At 44.1% G+C, this 19,924-nt stretch overlaps 1 protein-coding gene across 1 annotated transcript in view; it reads right to left on the bottom strand.

The window, feature by feature from the left end:
* Window positions 1-1,214: 1,214 nt before the first annotated feature.
* Window positions 1,215-19,924, bottom strand: part of siah1 (siah E3 ubiquitin protein ligase 1) — a 41,965-nt gene continuing 23,255 nt past the window's right edge. The window contains exons 3-5 of the mRNA XM_028408438.1: window positions 3,988-4,169; window positions 3,605-3,901; window positions 1,215-3,013 (exon numbers count right to left, since the gene is read on the bottom strand). Coding sequence (XP_028264239.1) covers window positions 2,642-3,013; window positions 3,605-3,901; window positions 3,988-4,169 — 851 coding nt within the window. The 3' untranslated portion in view covers window positions 1,215-2,641. The remainder of the gene's footprint in view (window positions 3,014-3,604; window positions 3,902-3,987; window positions 4,170-19,924) is intronic.

The following is a 19,924-nucleotide window of genomic DNA, read 5'->3' as shown; positions in this document are numbered from 1 at the left end:
TTATGGGGTTATTGAATAATCCACTGTCTCTTCAGGATGTTACTTTTTTAAAAAAAGCTTTGCACACAGGATAACACAATATGTATCTGTAATACACATTTTATCCTCCAGGTGGGGCTATATAGTCATATCAAAGAAGCTTTACTGAAATCAAATCTAAACCTTCCTCAATCAGAAGATCAAAAGCTGGAGTATTAGCGTTCATATTTGGCTCTTTAAGAGGCACATGTGTTGTATGTGCACCCACTGTCCCCATACATCAACTAATGTGCAGACAGACATGGGGTTGCAAAGAAATAAGGTGTGTGGCTTTGTCTCACCTCAGTCCTACAACATCACCGGTGTTTTCTTTGGGCCCTGTTCTTCACACACACACACACAATAGAAATGAGTGCAGCTCCATGTCAGCTACTGTGTGAAAATAGCTGTAATTAGATGCTTGCTCCTAAAGTAGGATTGACTGACAACAGATGACTTACCGTACCTGTGTTATATGTACGGTCTCTTTAGAAGCAAACCTACATCTGCCACACCTTTCACCGTTTCCTGTAAACACATTCTTCTTCAGATTCCTCCTATCTGACCTCACAGGCTGCCCTACATCCAAAGACCTACTTAAATCATAAACTTGGGAGGCACTGAGGACAATAACAATGGGATACATTTTACAGCCGAGGCTAATCTATAAATAGCCATCACATAATAACAAAAAGTTATATCATTAAGCAACACCAAACATTTCTTACAAATGTGAGATTAAAGAAATTAATGTATTGTAACATTATATAATGCAGATTTGTTTAGAGTGCTGTTACTTGACAAACTGCATACCATGAGACAGAAATTGTATCTGTAAGATATAAGGCTAAAAAAGCAGCTATAATACAGATCTTATTGAAGAAATGAAGAAAAAGGGCACCAGCTATGAAAAAGATAGATTTATTTAATGACAAATTAAAACAGAAAAAGTCAAGTTGAGGGAGAGCAGCAACATTACTGAGACTCCACATGGAGAGAAAGGGAGAGAGGATTGGCTTGACCTCCCTCCTTCTTCTCCAACACAAAAAAAGGGGAAAGAAAAGACTTACCACACAAACAAGAGGACAGAGAGACAAAGAGATGGAAACAACCCAACTCTGGAGAAAAAAAAAAAAACACAAACCTTCAGAAGAATGACACAGCTTGCTTTTAAACTACAAACACTGAAGTTTAGCCACAAGTTTTACAACTGTCTGTTTAATTTTTGTTTTTAAAATTCAATACAAAAAATGATAATTATGATAATCTCCATTTAATAATAACAATAGCAACATTGTAACGGTATAAATTGTCCCTCATTCCTTGTTGGGTGATGAGTCAATCAGTGGTTGAGGCTGACAATGGCAGAGTGAGACAGAGCCAGAGCACAGGTGACAGAGGAGCAGAGGGGAAAAAGAGAGAAAAGGGACAATCCATGTCTCTCACAAACACAAATATCAGGAGTTATTTTCTTCTGTCATACAAAAAAACTAAATAATTAAAAAGAAATGACAAAAAAGAAAGAAAAACAAAAACTGAAATGCAGTGTTTTTTCTGAAAAACAAAACAACAAAGACCTTCTGTTCCTCAGTCAATTCATAAAACACATGTGTTTGTGTGTATATGAAATTAAAACACATAAGGAGCTCCAGGGCTGATGTGGCTGAAGGCCTTGTCCACATCCAAATCCATACAGTATGACAGCAGAGCCTAATAACTATCAAAGATGGTTAGCGTCCGATGCTCAGTCTGCAGTGTGGGTCGGGACTGGTGAGAGACCAGATGAGTGGGTGTGGACATTCATGAATTCTTAATGCTGATCCAAGGTTCTGGTACTGGACATAACTGTGTGGTTATGGTGCTACAACCATCCACGTCTATGGGTGACAGTTCCTGTCCCAGCCATGGACAGCCATGTCAGTCATTTTAGAAACATTTTTAATGGACTGTGTTCCAGTTAGAGTTTGTCATTAGCAGCCACAGCAGGTCCTGGTAGCTTGGGAACCGTTTATCTAGGGAGGTATGATGGGTACTGAGGTGTATAACCGAGGGAAAGCTAGATAGCTGGCTAGCTTCCTAGCACTGGCCAGGAGTCCATGTTGAAAGACAGCTTGAGCCTTCAGAGTGTAGCTGACAGGGCACAGAGCTTCCAGCCTTTTGCTCAGAAAGGCTGCAGCATCTGAGATATCAGAGCATTACTGCGGGTGGGGGGTGGGGAGAAAAGAAAAAAAGACAAATAAAATAAGGATGGTGGGAAATCACTCTGAGACACCAGGAAACAACAAGCGAGTTTGAACAGCTTCTCAGTTTGTGTCCGTGTTTATGACAAACAGAGACTGCATGTGCGTGCATGAGTCTCACATACGTGTATGTGTTCACAAGTCTATAGCCATCACTACACAGTTTATGCATTTTTATTAAGTTTTACGCATTCCTCCACCCATCCATCCATTCATCCCTCTCACCCCCTGGGCCACCACGGCTGCCCGATCAGACAGTCCAGTTCTATGTCTTAAGGGGTGGGGCAGAGAGGGGGAGCACCGTGAGGTCATGACTGATTTGACCTCCTTAAAAATGCCCCCTAACAATCTGTAACTTTTTGACTCTCCTCAATTTAAAGTTCTTAGCACATGGAGATGGTCACGTTGATGCCCAGGTTGCCGTTCTCAGCGAACAGCTGTGCAATGGATGTGTCGAACACCAGGCAGTCGCTGTTCATGATGGCTGTGGCGATGCCCTCGTGGATAGAGCGCGGCGTGGCCTCCCAGGTCAGACGGCGCCGGTGCCCGTTGAGCTCCAGTCGGTAGGCAAAATTTTCAGCCTGCTTGCGTGTCCCGATGAGCTGCACAATGGCGAAGAACTGCTGGTGTCCGTCGTACTTCTCCTGCTTCTCCAAGACCAGCATGAAGTGGAAGCCGAAACAGGACTGCATCATTACCCAATCCACTGCGCCAGGGAGGTTGATGTCTGTAGCCAGGAACACAATGTCCTCCCCCTGGGCACACATACACACACACATATATATATGTATATGTATATGTATATACATACATATATATATATATATAAATAAATATCAGGCACACTGACAGTGTTTGTGTACTGACTCTCACTGCCAGAAATGGGTGACAAAACTGCTGCACTAGAGCTTGAAGAATGATAACCTAAACAGGAATTCAAAGCTTTTGCAGGCATCTACTTGTTTGTGTTGCGTTTACGTTGAGGATTTAATAGTCATCATAAATTCTTATTCCTTTTCAAATAAAAATAGATGCTAAAATCAATGCATATGCAGAATAAATAGCCTGGTCTGATCAGACCACCTGAAACTGTTTGCTTTATGGTCCAGCAGAGGGCATTTTTAAAATTCCCCATCAGCTTGGTAGGGTGGAGTGGGATACAGAAGCTGGACTGCTTTCTGATCAAACTGAATGCCTGCCTGTTCAGAGTGGATACTTGGGAAATTAGAAAATCCTGATGATCACATGTAGAGGAGAAAAATGTGAAAATATTTGCTGTTACTGAAACAGAAAGAGTAGCCTCACATGTCTAGATTACAACTTAAAATGGGAGCCTCGGGTCTGACCTGCAGTGTGGTGATGGACTTGTGTTGGTGCATCAGATGAGGCATGACAGCGTCCAGGGAGCCCTGCCACTTGCATGAGGCACCAGGACAGGGACAGGAATACGGCCGAAACTCGCAGAGTTCTTCGTGCTCCGTCTTGTCGGTGTGCGGCAGAGTGACTTCACAGCCCGAGGAGGCGTACTTGCAGGGGAACAGGACAGAGTTGGCCACCTTTTCCATGGCCAGGTTCCTGATGGACCCAAGAGGGCCTCGGCATGTGGGGCAGCAAGTGAGTTTGGGCCGGCAGTTAGAGCATACCTGGAACCAGGCAAAAATAGTGCCCATGAAATTTTTTCACAGTATCTTTTCATTTTTTCCTTTTTTCGTAATGGATCTGTACTTACCAGGTGTCCAGACTGGCACTGCAGTATAGGGGGTAGGACATAGTCGAAACAGACAGGACACTCAAACAGGCTGGCCAGGTCACTGTTGGAGGCTGTGGTGCCTGACAGAGTGGGCACGCGCTGAGAAGGGGGGCACTTGGAAGTTCCTGTGGGCAGCGCAGTGGCAGTCTGGCGACTCATTTCTGGTGACAATAGACAATAGAGGGTTGTAAAAAGTTTTTCAGCAGATCATATTGCATTGTATCAGAGATTAAAAAAGAGAACTGTGTGGTTGGAGCTCTGACTCACACATTAATGAGCAAAAATTACTAAAAAGATGTGGGAAAAGAGATAATAGATCGTCTGGCTGAACACATGCAAACTCATCGATTCTTTATATGGTAGTTATTCCTGAAAAATACTTCTTGACAAATAGTGTCAATTTAAATTTTACCAACACAAAACAAATGAACTCATATCAAGTTGTAACTAGTGCTATTTTTAATTCTTTGTTAACAGTGAAATAAAAAACAGTTTGTTGTATTTCATAAAAATACCATTCATAACCAGGATAAGACAAAAACAAAATCGAATGCCATGTGCCTTCCAACAGCTCCCCTCCTGATGAAAAGTTAACCAGTATTCACCATTTGTGTCCTTGAGTTGTGCCATACAGTATAAAATATCTATTACTGTTCTGACCTGCACAGAGTTTTGTCACAAGAATATAAAAAGAACAACCGGACAGTAAAGTGAACTCAAATGTGGTATGTGTGTGTAGCTGCTGTTTCCTATCATGCTGTGCAGTTGCCTTGGTAACAGGTTTGTGGTTAGGTATCGGATGGCCTGTGGAGCAGACAGAAGGCAAAGGATAGAGGAGAGTAAATATGATGAGCAGGGGACACAGCAAAGTTGAGGATAATGCAGAGAGTGGAAAGCTGTGAACAGAACATGCATAGGAGGGAAAGAAAAGAGAAGAGAGTCAGGTGGTGAGACAACACCAGGGCTCTAGAGTGCGACCATTTTGGGCGCACATGCGACCTAATTTCTCAATGGTGCAACCAAAAAATATCAGAGGTCGCACTGGTACGACCAGCTGTTAGAGGGAGATATATTCTCCGTGACTGTTAAAAGTCTCCCTGTGGTCCAACAACAGACACACATCAGGCTCATATCGTGGTCTGAACCAATCAGAGACCGTGAAGGGCAGGACCCCCTGTGTGTTTGTGTGTGTGTGTATCTTTGAAAACGTGTCTGCTGCGGTCAGCCGAGGCCGCAGGAAATCCAGAAGAAGAACGCGGACATATGCTGCGCAGAGCTGATCCTGTGCGGTAAAGCTTGTTCCATACTCCACGAGAACAGAGAGATCTGTTACCCGAGGTATCGGGAACAAGAACAAAGTTAGTTTCGGCCCGGACTTTTTGAAACGTGTGTGCAAAACTCATACGGCCCTCTCACTGCAGCGCGCATTGCGCGCACACAGACAGACAGACAGACGGGTATTAAAGACGTTTCGCTGCAGAACAGCAGAATCCGCAGTTCAGGTGAACATGCAGCAGAGCAGGATTTGTTGCTACTATGCAGGTTTTGCTAATTTGCTGTTGAATGACGGATGATAACGAGCCGGTCCTGTTCGGGAAGGGGGCGTGACGTGCTCGTAGCTTTATAACAGACTGAACAGCAGGTCTGACGGACAGTGTTATCTGACCTGTGTGGTTCATCCATGAAGGCTGAGTCACTCAGACTGACAGCAGTCAGCTGGTTTTAAGGAGTTATAGAACATGGTGACATGACGAACGCCCATTTAAACAATTATTATCCTGCTACAGTGGACCATTGTCTGCAGTGTGATATCTGCATACAGCTGAAACTGTGACAGACAGAATCAAAAGTCTGTCAGCTGGAGCTCAGCTTTAGAAAGAGAGGAGACACAGGAGAAACAGAGGAAGAGATGTGAGGAAGATGAGAGAAGAGATGCTGTAGCTACATTAGAAATGTTGAAGAAAACAAAATATATATATCAATCACAACTATTAAATAAATAATGGTGTATGTAATTTTAATCATTTTTTAATTCACATTGGCAGATAGATAAGTGAGGAGTGACAGCCAGAAAAAGCAAACAGGAAAATGAAGAGAATTATGGATTACTGACAGGCAGACTTGTTGGCTAGTTTGTCCATAATTTGAATGAGTACTATCAGTACTTTATCAGTAATTAAAATACTTTTTATTTAACTGTGTTCATTATGCAAGGTCCAAATTCATTTTAAGATGATATGTATGTACATAATGTACTGATGCATACAAAAATATATGGACGTGTGATGCGGTGCACCTAAATTTTGTGCCGGTGCACCTAAGAAAAAAAGTTAGGCGCACCAGTGCAACCAGTGCAAAAAGTTAGTCTAGAGCCCTGAACACCGTGATATGGAGACAGACAATACAACAGCTGGGAAATTAACACCCACCAGAAAACTGCTGCCAAAGCTTTAGTCATAGCTGCTTAAACTGCCAAACGTAGCAGGTCATTTATGAATTAAACAAAAGGTGTAAATGGTACAGACTCAGCTGTTGACTGTCTGACCATTATAGATGGTTTTGTAAATTCTTCATTTGCAATTTCCCACAATTTTGCAACTACAACATGTTTCTCTTTTTAACCCTTTATAGTGTTGGTTAAAAGAGAACGCCTTAATGTAACCAGCAATATTTACAAACTTCAGAAAAAGAAAATCAATAAAATGGTGCTGACTAAATACTTTTACTGTTGTATTGCTCCAATACAGGAAATCAAATACATTCTGAGTTGTGATTTTCTGTTGACATATTAGACCACTTCCCGATGACAACATACCCATGAATTCTAGAAGTAGTGTCAATGTCAATTATACTAATACAATAAAACAAAGGTACAATATAAAAGCATAAAAAACAGGTGCCTGTACTCAGCCAAAGGCCAAGGTAAATAAGAGGGTCTTGAGTAAGGATTTAAAAGTGGAGAGGCCGTTTGCATACCGCACAGCTAGAGGGCGGAGTGTTCCACAGAGCTAGCTGCTTTAGCCGCAGCTTAAAAGGCTCGGTCTAATCTAGTTTTTAAATGAGATCGAGGAACCTTCACGACCATCTGGTTAGCCGTGTATCTGTCCGGAAACCAGTGGAGGGAAGAAAGCACTGGAGTTATGTGCTCATGTTTCTTTGTCCCAGTTCGATCTACTGCATTTTAAACAAGCCGTGGACCCAGAACCGACACTGCCGTAGGTCAGAGTGGCCACTGAAGAGGAAAACTGCCCCATTTGAATAGAGAAGGATCTGTCCGCAAGATAGGATTCAAACCACTTTATGGCAGTGCCTTTTACCAGAATCAAGGATAAGCAAGAGATCATTAAAAACTTTTAGGAGCAGTTTCAGTGCTGTAGAGAGGCCTAAAACCAGACTGACTGAGCTGAGACAGATTTCTAAATTTCTAAATACAAGACTCAACTAAGCAGAAGACCTCTTTGAACAGACGGGAAGGGATGCTGTCAGTTGGCTAGTAAATGTTCAACTTTTGAGTTGAGAGTCAAACAGGCTCAAAGTGGTTGAAGACAGCTGAGCTTGCTAAAGGAGCAAAGGGGTCCTGGACAGACTGAGGGAGCGTATCTCTAATAGCAGAAATCTTGTCTGTAAAACACTGCAGAAAAGGAGTTAAGAATTCTCTTCACTGAGACAGTGGGCAGGAGCGGCTTTCGTAATGGACGGTGCAGGTACAGAGGGGGAGAATATAACAGGTATATGGTCAGATAAGAGTGTGTGGCCGACTTCAGTTATCTGTACACTCACATACAGTGAGTGTATTTAGGAGCGACACTCGACACAAAGTCTGCAAAGTCCCAAACAAAGTCTTTGTTAAATTTTGGTGGCCGATAGACAACCGCACAGAGAACCGTCACTGGGAGGTTTACCTCAAAGAGTTGCAACTCAAAGCTGGAGTAGATGACAGCTGGAGATTATTGGCAGTGAAGGGTGGCTTACATGAGGATGCCAGTCCTCCACCTTTGCTGATGGTGTGAGGGGAATTGAAGAAATTACATTCAGGTTGAAGAAGCTCCGAAAAAGAAGCAACTACTCCTTCACTAAGCCAGGTTTTCTTCAGGAACATAAAATCCAGTTTGTGTGAGGTAAAGAAATCATTCAGTATAAATGTTTTGGTGACAAATCTGACATTCAGCAGAACCAGATGTATATTAAGAGTGTCAGATAAGGACAGAGCATGCTTCAATGAGTGGCGGTTCCAATGGTCCATGCCACGTCTCTCAATTTGTACGTGCCTGCTGGCAAGAGGCAGCAACAGTCGATCGGGGTCCGCCGAACAACCGACGACATCAACATTGGGGAAAACCTCCCGGATTATTTGGGCCCTAACTGTCCTCGATCAGAAGGCAGAATCATCCAGTAAATGCAGATCACTCCAGTGACCAGACACACGAACAGACCGCAGGAGAGCTTCCTTACCACCTTACCACGTCTTCTGCTGCGTTCATTGAGGGCAAAGTAGAGAGGAGGATGCCTCAGGAGGGCAGGGATTTGCTTGAGGCGTTAAGAGCTAATCAACAGATCAGGTTTAAACTGATAGAAGAAATATCCAATCTCACGCAGAGTTTGACAATCATAGGTGAGGAAAGTACCTCCTGACAGCTCAGGTAAAACACACAGCCAGCAACTAGACACCCTAGTGCCATCTTGGAATACAAAACACCTGTGTGCTTTATCTACTAGCTTAGCAGTTGACAGTAGGCCTGTCGCGATAGACAATAAATCAATTAATTGCACGATAAACTCGTTTTTCGAGCCGCGATAAATTACAGTTGCACACTCGTTTGTTTTCCTCTCTCTCTCTCTCTCCCTCTCGCTGCCAAAGAGACTGGCTGACAAAAGGCGTCACTCCTGTTCGTCGTAGCGTATAAAGTATGCAAAGTCCGGCCGTCGGACTTCATATGGCCCATGGCTTCTGTCTTAAAATGTGTCAAATCAACAGGTAGTTCTTATTTTTTTTTAAACTTATTGTGTAAGTTTATGGAATGTTCACGGTCAGCTCACTGCAGGGCTTGGACGTTGGTTACAGCAACACAGAGAGCTGTGAAGCTGCACAACACCGGTTCAGCACTTCGACACAATTCACCACGAGACTAAACATGCTTATGTATACAACCTGCTATCAGAGAGAGTCTGCGTTGTACGAGTGAAGTTTTCTGCCTTCTTACTGGCGGCACACGCGGCAGCGCCACCCATTAGTCCTCTTGCCCAGTCCTCGTGCCATCTCTGCTATCAGTTTCTTTTATGCGTTTCAGTCTACATGGTGGCATTTTTAAAATTCACTGCAGCTGTCTGCGCACAGCGGCCTGATGCACATACACACACGCAAACGCGTGTGCACACAAACATGTGCGTACAGGTGAGCCCACTCCCACCAGCAGGTAGAGTGTGTGTCATTTGGCTCTCTGTTGCTCATGACGTGCTAGTTGGTTTGACCTAACTCCATTGACTATGCTCAGATAAGCCATGGTAATAGGCCTACCACTACTCAATAATAATATCAACATTATTATTAATATCATTATTAACAGCAACAACAACAACAATAATAATTAAAGCTGCAAGCAGCGATGACGGGCCCTCGCAGCCCTTGCGGTTCGTGGGACCAGCAGCCGCCGCCTCCCCTATTGGCCCATGACCTCTCTCCCAGCTGTACCGGCATGAGCTGTGGTCTGCAGGGCAGAAGAGTACAGCGAAACACACATGTACAAAAGACAGGTCCTCCGGCCAGTAGGTGGTGCAGTGACTGTAGCATATCAGCATGTCAATCTGTGCAGTGTCTGATGTTCAGCAGGACTGTAAAGTTTCATCCACATAGGATGAAGTATGTGGGAGACACAGCCAAAAATACATGTATTTCCTGTGCGTTGGCGAAGGGTGAACTTTGTGGCGGCTCCACGGCCAGACCGTGTGATAAAGTGCTGCGTTTTTGATAACTTTTGGTCCCTAATGCCTTAAGAGTAAGCAGACCAAGTTTCAGGTGGGTTGGAGAAATCCTGTAGGAGGAGTTCGTAAAAGTGCGGGGAGTGAAAAATGCAAAATGGCGCAGTTTTTTCAAGATGGTGGACTTCCTGTGCGTTTTAGAGGATACCTCGAAGAGACTTTTTTTCTTGTCTAGAGGTGATACATATGCGTACCAATTTTCGTGTCTGTAGGTCAAACGGGGAAGCCGATCTCATTCCAGGGGGTGCTACTGAGCCATGTGGCCACGCCCACATATGACGATGAGGTGATATGAAAAGGTGCACAGGGGCTGATGTCATGATAGAGTAAGAGGCAGGTAGGATGAACAAATCAAGAAACACAGAAGCTTTCTTTATGGTGGCAAAGGGTCACCTTTGTGGCGATGCCCCGCCCACACGGTGTAACATCGAGCTGCGTTTTTGATAACTTTTGCTCAGCCATGTCTTCAAAACTATGGGACTAAATCTCAGGTCTGTCAGAGTATTTCCCTAGGAGGAGTTCATTCAAATACGAGGTGTGGGAAATGGAAATCAGACTGAACACAATTCATACTGCCAGTAGGTGGCGCTATGAGTGTATCAGGTCATTAGCATGTCAATCTGTTCAGAATGACAGGCTCAGCGTGCCTGATTTTTTTCATTTACATTGGATGACATAGGTGGGCGATACAGCCACAAATACATCCATTTCCTGTTTAATGGCGAAGGGTCAACTTCGTGGTGGCGCCATAGCCAGACCGTATGACTAAGTGCTGCGTTTTTGATAACTTTTGGTCCCTGACCCCTTAACGGCAAGCACACCAATTTTCAGGAGTATCAAACAATTAGCCTAGGAGGAGTTCGCGAAAATGCGGGGTGTGCAAATTGGAACATGGCGTGGTTTTTCCAAGATGGCCGACGCCCTGTAGGGGGTGGAATTTTTTTTCCAAAGCCATGTTTCCTGGCATGAGGCGATACATCAGCGTACCAATTTTCATGGTCATAGCTGTTACGCTGAATATTTTCAAATTCCAGGGGGCGCTGTAGAGCCATTTTGCAAGTCGCCGTCGTGGCGACAGTTTCAGATCGCCATTTTTCGCGAACCAGACCTGTGCGCCAAATTTGGTGAGTTTTTTAGCACGTTCAGGGGGTCAAATTTGCGTCGAATGACGCGGAAGAAAAAAAAGAGAATAATAAACGCTTGCATTTCAATAGGGCTCTTGCACCATTCGGTGCTCGGGCCCTAATAATTAAAGCTGCAAGCAGCGATGATCGGGCCCTCGCACTCCGCGCGACCTCGACCTCCCCATCCCCATCACGCCGTTCCGTCTCTCACCCGCTCCCCTCACAAGCTGCAGCGATTTTGCCAGCGGTGGGAAAAAGCTGGCAGACAGAAGCAGAGATGTGTCAGTGCAACAAATCTGTCAATATATGCAAAAATTGTTAGTATGCAGTAACCTCCTCTTTACAGTAGGTGGCGCTGTCCACAGATGTCCACACGTGGTCGGGGTCGGGTCTGTATCACATGTAAAAGATTTGAGGATTTTAGGAGCATCCATGGTGGATTTGTAACAGCTGCAGTACCTTATGTGTCCACTGGGTGGAGCCTGACACCGTGAGAATAGTGGAGACCTGTCTGTGCATCAAACCTCAAAAAAATTTGATTCATACATGAAAATTGTCAAGAAGCAGTTACTTCCGGTTTCCTGTAGGTGGCGCTGTGCAGGTGACTTATGAGCATGCAGACGTGTTGGGGTATGGACCGTTATGACATGAAAAAAATTTGAGGACGTTAGGACGATGCACGGCGAAGTTATAAGCAGTTGATGTTTCATGGCGAAGGTTCAACAGTCGCCACCTGCCTGATACAGGAAACCAAACAGGTGTCTCTGTAGGACTTCAAATCTGTGATCCTCATTTGGCTGTGTAATGACAGGGAAGGATTAAACTTTGTCATTGTAGAACATGGCACTTCCTGTCTTCACCACAAGGGAGCGCCATGAGCGGCATAGATCATGATGACATAGAGACGTTCAGGGAGGGGCTCTGAACACGTGCAGAAAGTTTGAAGCCGTTTGGAGCAAGTATGTAGGAGAGAGAGCTGTTCGTGTATGAATGGCGAAGTGACGCCACAGCGGCCACGCCCTTTAACTTAGAGCAGGGGTGGCCAAACTTTTTTCGGGGAGGGCCAGATTCGATAATGCGAAACTCTCCGAGGGCCAACAGTCCCCGATGTCATTATTTTAAACAATAAAAACTGTGTATGCTGTTTTGTAATATGTTATATCTTACACAACAAACAAAATAACATCTTAGCATTCAGATGAACAGATCAGAAAATGTATATGAACATACAGCATAAATTTAAAACTTTCAGAAACTGTGTGGTTTTGATAACAGAGCAACAGGCAAGTTATTGACTCTACTGTGAAGGTGAGATCTGATCATATGTGGCAGGTCTGGTTTAGGAGCAGCAGACATCAGTAAAATGTCAGGTAGACTAGGTGGGAGTCATTTAGTGCTGATCTCAAAGGGTCTGTAATTTAATGTTTACACAGGTTTGCAGTGCATGGCAACGAGACGTAAAAACGTGATGACGTGCCTTACGACAGATGCGTACTGAATGACGGAGCCTTTTTGAGAGAAGTGCCGCATCTCTCTGTACAGCTGACAGTTTAACAACAGAGAACGTTAACAAGCAAAGGGACTGATCTGCTGCTCCAGTAAAACATCACAGTTTATAACAGTCTGCTCACACGGCACAAACTAATTCATTATTTACAAATGTTCGCATTTCTGGGGAGTTGCTTTTATCCAGCCGCCGGTAAAAAGGCCCGAGCAGGCTGCCGGACAGGACGCAGCCTCCCCGTGCAGCAGGGAGCAACGAGCGTCCCTCTCCCTCTCCATCATGTCGCTTTAACTTCTCTAATGGCTCTAGCATCGCTCCCTGCTGCCCGACACGGGCAGGAGCGGGCAGCAGGGAGCGACACGATGCACAGGGAGAGGGACGCTCCGCTCCACTCCCCTGCGCTCCTGGAGCCCCCCAGTACTCCGGCACGTTCCCCAGAGAGGGATGCTCATTGCTGCACGGGGAGGTTGCTCTCTGGCCGGGCAGCCCGCTCCCATGCACCCCGTCCATGAATTCTAATAGGGCTACTATACTACAACTAATAATAACAATATTTAGTGCGCACGTTATTCGTGGCCACAATTTATTTCTTTTACCATGTCACAGAGGGGCTCCGTAGTTTTGGAGAACGTCCCTTGTACAGACGCTCTCTGATAGCAGGTTGTATGCAGAAGCATGTTTAGTCTCGTAGTGAATTGTGTCGAAGTTCTGAAAAACCGGTGAGTTTTCGTGCATGGCAAAGGGGTGAAAAATACGTTTGTTTGGGAGGACAAATAATACTAATACCAGCAATTACAATAGGGCCTTCGCACCACTCGGTGCTCGGGCCCTAATAATTCCTTGCATTTCAATAGGGCTCTTGCACCTTTCGGTGCTCGGGCCCTAATAATAATTAAAGCTGCAAGCAGCGATGACGGGCCCTCGCAGCCCTTGCGGTCCGCGGGACCAGCAGCCGCCGCCTCTCCTATCGTCCCACGACCTCTCTCCCAGCTGTACCGGCACGAGCCATGGTCTGCAGGGCAGAAGAGTACAGCAAAACACAGATGTACAAAAGACAGGTCCTCCGGCCAGTAGGTGGCACAGTGACTGTAGCATGTCAGCATGTCAATCTGTGCAGCGTCCAATGACTGTAAAGTTTCATCCACATAGGATGAAGTATGTGGGAGATACAGCCAAAAATACATCTATTTCCTGTGCGTTGACGAAGGGTCAACTTTGTGGCAGCGCCACGGCCAGACCGTGTGACAAAGTGCCGCGTTTTTGATAACTTTTGGTCCCTAATGCCTTAAGAGTAAGCAGACCAAGTTTCAGGTGGATTGGAGAAATCCTCTAGGAGGAGTTCGTAAAAGTAAGGGGAGTGAAAACTGCAAAATGGCACAGTTTTTTCAAAATGGCGGACTTCCTGTGCGTTTTAGAGGATACCTCCAAGAGACTTTTTTTCTTGTCTAGAGGTGATACATATGCGTACCAATTTTCGTGTCTGTAGGTCAAACGGGGAAGTAGATCTCATTCCAGGGGGCGCTGCTGAGCCATGTGGCCACGCCCACATATGACGATGAGGTGATATAAAAAGGTGTGCAGGGGCTGATGTCATGATAGAGTAAGAGGCAGGTAGGATGAACAAATCAAGAAACACAGAAGCTTTCTCTATGGTGGCGAAGGGTCACCTTTGTGGCGATGCCCCGCCCACATGGTGTAACATCGAGCTGCGTTTTTGATAACTTTTGCTCAGCCATGTGTTCAGAACCAGGTGACAAATTCACAGGTCTGACAGAGTATTTCCCTAGGAGGAGTTCGTTCAAATACGAGGTGTGGAACATGGATAATCAGCCTGAACACAATTCATACTGCCAGTAGGTGGCGCTATGAGAGTTTGTGGTCATTAACATATCAATCTGGTCAGAATGCCATGCCTGATTTTTTTCATCCACATCGGATGAAGTATGTGGGAGATACAGCAACAAACACATCCATTTCCTGTGCATTGGCGAAGGCTGCGTTTTTGATAACTTTTGGTCCCTGACCCCTTAAGGGCGAGTGTACCAATTTTCAGCCGTATCAAGCGATTCCCCTAGGAGGAGTTCGCAAAAGTGTAGGGTGTGCTGATTGGAACAAGGCGTGTTTTTTTTCCAAAATGGCAGACTTCCTGTACATCGTGGAATTTTCGCAGTGTACAGGAATCAGTGTACGGAGTCTGAAGTCTGTAGCAGTTGCGGTGAATATTTTCACACTTTAGGGGGCGCTGCAGAGTCATGCTGCCACGCCCGCCAATAGCGACAGTGTCAAGATACGATTTTCGTCGGGGGACAATTTTGTGCCAAATTTGGTGAAATTTCGGTGCTCGGGGCCTAATAATAATAATTCCTTGCATTTCAATAGGGCTCTTGCACCTTTCGGTGCTCGGGCCCTAATAATAATAATAATAATAATAAATTAAAGCTGCAAGCAGCGATGACGGGCCCTCGCAGCCCTTGTGGTCCGCGGGACCAGCAGCCGCCGCCGCCCAAACGGCATGCCTTCAAAGTTTTAATAGTAATTTGATGCCTGTGGGGAGGGTTGATTGCAGTTTTTCGGGATTTTTTCAAACACCATTTATCCGATCGCCACCAAACCTGCTACTACCAGAGGGTAGTAGTCCTGACCGAGCCGGTCGATTTGATGTATAATTTGTAGGGGTGGCTAGCGCTAGTTAGCTGTGTAATGAATTTGGGGCTTTTATTTTGAAAATCAGTGTGTGTCTGTGTAAGTGTGTGTGCGGGTGTGGGTTGGGGACACTCCCTAATGCATGTTAAAACATGTTTAAGTGTTTTATTTTGAAAATCTACACGTCAGCCATATCCTGTTATTGTGCAGGGTCTTTTATTTTGAAAATCCCTGTTTGTGTGTCTGTGTGTTGGCAAGTGTGTATAGTGTGTGTCTGCATATTTCTGGGTGGCTTGTATGTAGTTTACCAGGCCTAGTAAGGTCTGTAATGATTTGGAGGCTTTTATTTTGAAAATCAGTGTGTGTGTGTGTGTGTGTGTGTGTGTGTGTGTGTCTGTGTGCATGTGTCCTGTATAGATGTGTATGTATGTGTGTGTCTGCCTGTGTATGGATCAATACAGTGTAGTTACATTGGTTTGAATGAGCCCAATGCATTGTTAATGGGAGCAGCCATCTTTGCTGATGTCATCAGAGAAGCCTCCAAGTCAGTTAGAGCACCTGTGGAGGTTACCCTGGAAACCCTGTTGCAGAGGGAGAGAGCACAGACAGCTCAGAAAACTCAGAAGCAGCTAGAAACAGCCTCCGAAACAAATGCTTTTTATTAGACAACGAAAAGTCCGAGAGGAAAAATTCTTCCACCATCAGCGCCAGACACTTGTCTACTAATGCCATTTTCAAATTCATGTGTTTTGATCAACGTATGTGTCCGTACTGGCAGGTTAGAAATGCCTTGCCCATCAGGATTTTCATCTGAAATCTTGGCCAAGTTTAACATGGGAGCGGATGGGAGGAGGGAGTGGCGCTCCCTTCGCTTGAGGGTCACCTGACCAAAAACCGTGGGTCACATGGAGAAGAGAGGTGCACCAGCTTGACCGGGACAAAAATCCCTACATTTTGATAGCATATTTATCTAATGTGGAGCACCCAGTGTGGCCACAAATTGAAGTAGTTTACCTTTTAGCTCTAGCGGGTTCTCGCTCTCCCCATTCACCGTCTATGTCATTCGCCCATTGGTTTTTTGCGATTTACGCGAAAACCGTACGTCGGAACGGAAAGAAAAGTCATAGCACACCATTCCCGATATGGCCGGACGTTCTGTGAAAGTTTCAGGTCGCTGGCGCAAAAGCTGTGGGACTAGTTACGCGACGAAAATTGGGCGGAAGATGGAGAATAATAATAAGAATACGTTTTTACAATAGTAATAGTGGAACAATGCACTAAATAAGTATTTACAATAGTAATAGTGGGCCAATGCACTCCACTCTAGTGCACTCTAGTGCATTGTTCCACTAATAAACGCTTGCATTTCAATAGGGCTCTTGCACCTTTCGGTGCTCGGGCCCTAATAACAACTACTACAATAATAATGTTGATGATTGGGGGCCTTTCCAGTGTTAAATGTTCTTCAGAAATTAAAGTTTATTGATCTTTGAAAGGGTGTACTTGCATTATATGTCGTTATCATTATATTAGTTGAACATGGTCTCAAAACGACAATATTATCGCTTATCTCAATAATTTCTCTTGGCAATTAATCGCCCAGCAAAATCTGTTATCGTGACAGGCCTAGTTGGCAGCACTGCCAGCAGGCCTGCCTGCCAGGGGAAAGCTTTTCTGCATGTGCATATGCACACATGGCAACTGAAGAGGTAAATGTGGCTTTAGTCAGAAGCAGCATTAGCCAGCAGTCCCTGTGCCTGCCTGCCTGTAAACACATCTGCTGCGATGGTAGCTATTAATAGAATGTCTTAGCTGGCTAGCATGCTAGCAGCAAAACTTAGAGCAGTGGGACTAAATTAGCTCAGGACATTTAGCTAGGCCAAGGCCAGGGTCATAGTCGGCTTGCATGCAAGACTGAAATATCCAACACAGAGTAGATTGAAGACAATCACAACTGGAAACCGTTTCTGTTTATAAAAATCATTGTATCTACATAAAAGATTTATAATAAAATTATAATTCAGGTGTATAGAAATAAATGCAAACTTGGACAGTACTTTCTGATTATCACAGCTGTTGATGCACCAACTTGATTCACTTTTAGTGCAATGTCAGCCAGACACTTTACTGGGACGGGCACATACAATCATGGCTGATCAGTCTCTCATCTATCCTCATGGTGCTACAAAGACCTTTTGTAGCAGATGTCCCACTCTCTCCTGATCGCTTGCATCATTGCGTGTTTGTGTATGTATGTAGTATATCGAAAGAGTGAGAGCTCTTATTGTTAATACAAGATCTTCAAACAACATGCAAGTTTTAGGGCCATGTCAACAAACCAGACTGACAGCTGAGGACTGCACTGCTGGTGCTGGTGCACTGCTGGTGCTGGTGCACTGCACTGCGAGTATCAAGATTATCAAGATTAAAGGTGTCTTGCTGTGTGCTGTGTTTTCATCATGTCCCTCAATCATGATGTTGGTACACTACTCATTAGTTAACTAACTTCATTAGCTACATCTGCTAACATATGTCCATCTATCAAACAACATTCAAATAACATTAAACTAAAGTAAGAATCATCCATTTACCAGCCTCTCTCTTCACTTAATGCCCACAGCCCGCCCCATGACACATAATTATCAAAATGACTAGTTGCCCATAACTGGCTGTGTACACATTACAACCTTTTATGTTGCTTACTGAAATCTGAAAGCATTATTATTTCTAACAAAGAATCACATTATATATTTTTTTTCTATAAAATGCAGTCCTATTTTTGTACAATGAAATATTTTTGTTTTGTCTGAATAAGCTAGGACACATTTATCTCTTGTTTCTCTGTCTATAGCAGGTGCCAGTAATTAGTAATAACTCAGTGAGGGAAAAATATGTTGCTTAATTGGTTTAGGATGCATTGATTCCAGCTGCATCATTTATCAATTAATAATCGAATCAAAAGGTACCTGAAGATTCCCACCCTAGTGATTGATACTTCTGTGCACTGCTGTACCATCCTAACACTGAGTGCCAAGTCCACTGCTGGAAAACATCTAATGTATATTAAAAAACTTTACTGACATTCCAATAGTGAATTTCAACACAGAGACCAAGAAAGGGAGCAGAAGGTCTCACAGAAGAAAGTGTTACTAAAACCATTCCAATTAAGTACATGAAAGGTTTTGTTTTAATTCAACTATAAGAGGTCCACTCTTTTGAGGGTATAGTTACATGCTAGGTTGACATTGTACAAAGAGAATTCCAACAGTGGTTTTATTTGGTAAACAAACATTTGGGGATATAACCATTATGATTATCTATCTATTATTAACTGTTATCATTGGCCAAGCCATCTGGAATTTGGTGCAAAAGAAGCTAAGAGCAATTTAGACTAAAGAGGTCAAAGGAATACAGAATAATTTTTTTGTAGTTAACTATTTCTACAACAACAACCTAGCTTAAGGATAGCTACAACAGCTAGTTGGCGCATGTAAGGCTGTAACAAACATCAATATGCCCAACTAAAGAGTCTGCAGGGAGATAAACATAGCATCACTTGTTCAGTTGGCACTTATGGAAACCAAGGAGGCGACACCACCAAGATAAAGGCTAAGTATAGACAAGCCAGACCCTGCAATCTTTTGTTGTTAGCAGGCGGTTGGAAGTGTTTTAGTCTGCCCTTACTAAGCTTCTGGGTTTAACTTGTTACAATGTGGAGAAAAAAACTATATTAGTCATTCAATTAAACAAAAAAAATCTCAGAAGTAAGCAAAATCCTCAGCAGAGAGGGGCGACGGAAACAAAGAGTGAGTCAGCTAACCAAGATACAGGGCAATGAGCATCACATGTGTGGAGGAAAGGATGAAATAAAGAGCAGAAAAACAATGACTGAGTAGTCTTAGGATATCATAAGGGGAAGGGATAAACCATTTTCTAAATTGTTTATCACACAGGGTGCCTTGTGGAGGAAAATGAAAGCGATAGACATCATCTCGCACACCTCCTGGGAAACTTGTATCAGTGCTACCCAAGTAAAGCAATCTAAAATCACCAGTAGGGCTGAGCGATAATTGGATTGTATCGATTATTAGAGCCCAAATGGTGCGAGAGCCATTTTGACTTTTGCGGCAATCTTTGGCGGTTTGTGACCCTCCAACAAAACTTTTCACGCCTCGCATACTTCATCTAATTGAGCTGAAATTCACTGTGTTCACTCAGGACACCATAGGGAATAGACGCATTCCAAAACTCTTACAAAAGAGTTAAGAGTGTGGCAGGGGTGTGGCAGGGGTGTGGCCTCAAAGTTGCCCATCGCCATTACAAAGGAACTCCCTTTTTTCTGCACTACCATCCACATAGTTCATGCAATGTGGACAAAATCTTACAGTACTTCTATGGACCCGAGTCTGAACAGGTATATATGCTGATATTATCATCCATTCACCAGCCTCTCCTTGATGCCCACTTGATGCCCACAGCCGGCCCCATGACACAGACTTGACTAGTAAATTAAGATTTAATTTAACTACACTACTAGGGTTGGGCGGTATTAAGGTATTAAGGTATACCGGCGGGGCACACAGGTAGTGACGATATCATTTTTAATACCGTCAATAAAAAAAAATGCAATCCACTTATACAGAAGATAAGGATCAAATATTAAACATTG

The sequence above is a fragment of the Parambassis ranga genome, chromosome 6 (assembly GCF_900634625.1).
Source record: "Parambassis ranga chromosome 6, fParRan2.1, whole genome shotgun sequence".
Lineage (NCBI taxonomy): Eukaryota > Metazoa > Chordata > Actinopteri > Ambassidae > Parambassis > Parambassis ranga.
The sequence above is the reverse complement of the archived record's forward strand: the minus strand, read 5'-3'. Positions and strand labels throughout refer to the sequence as shown.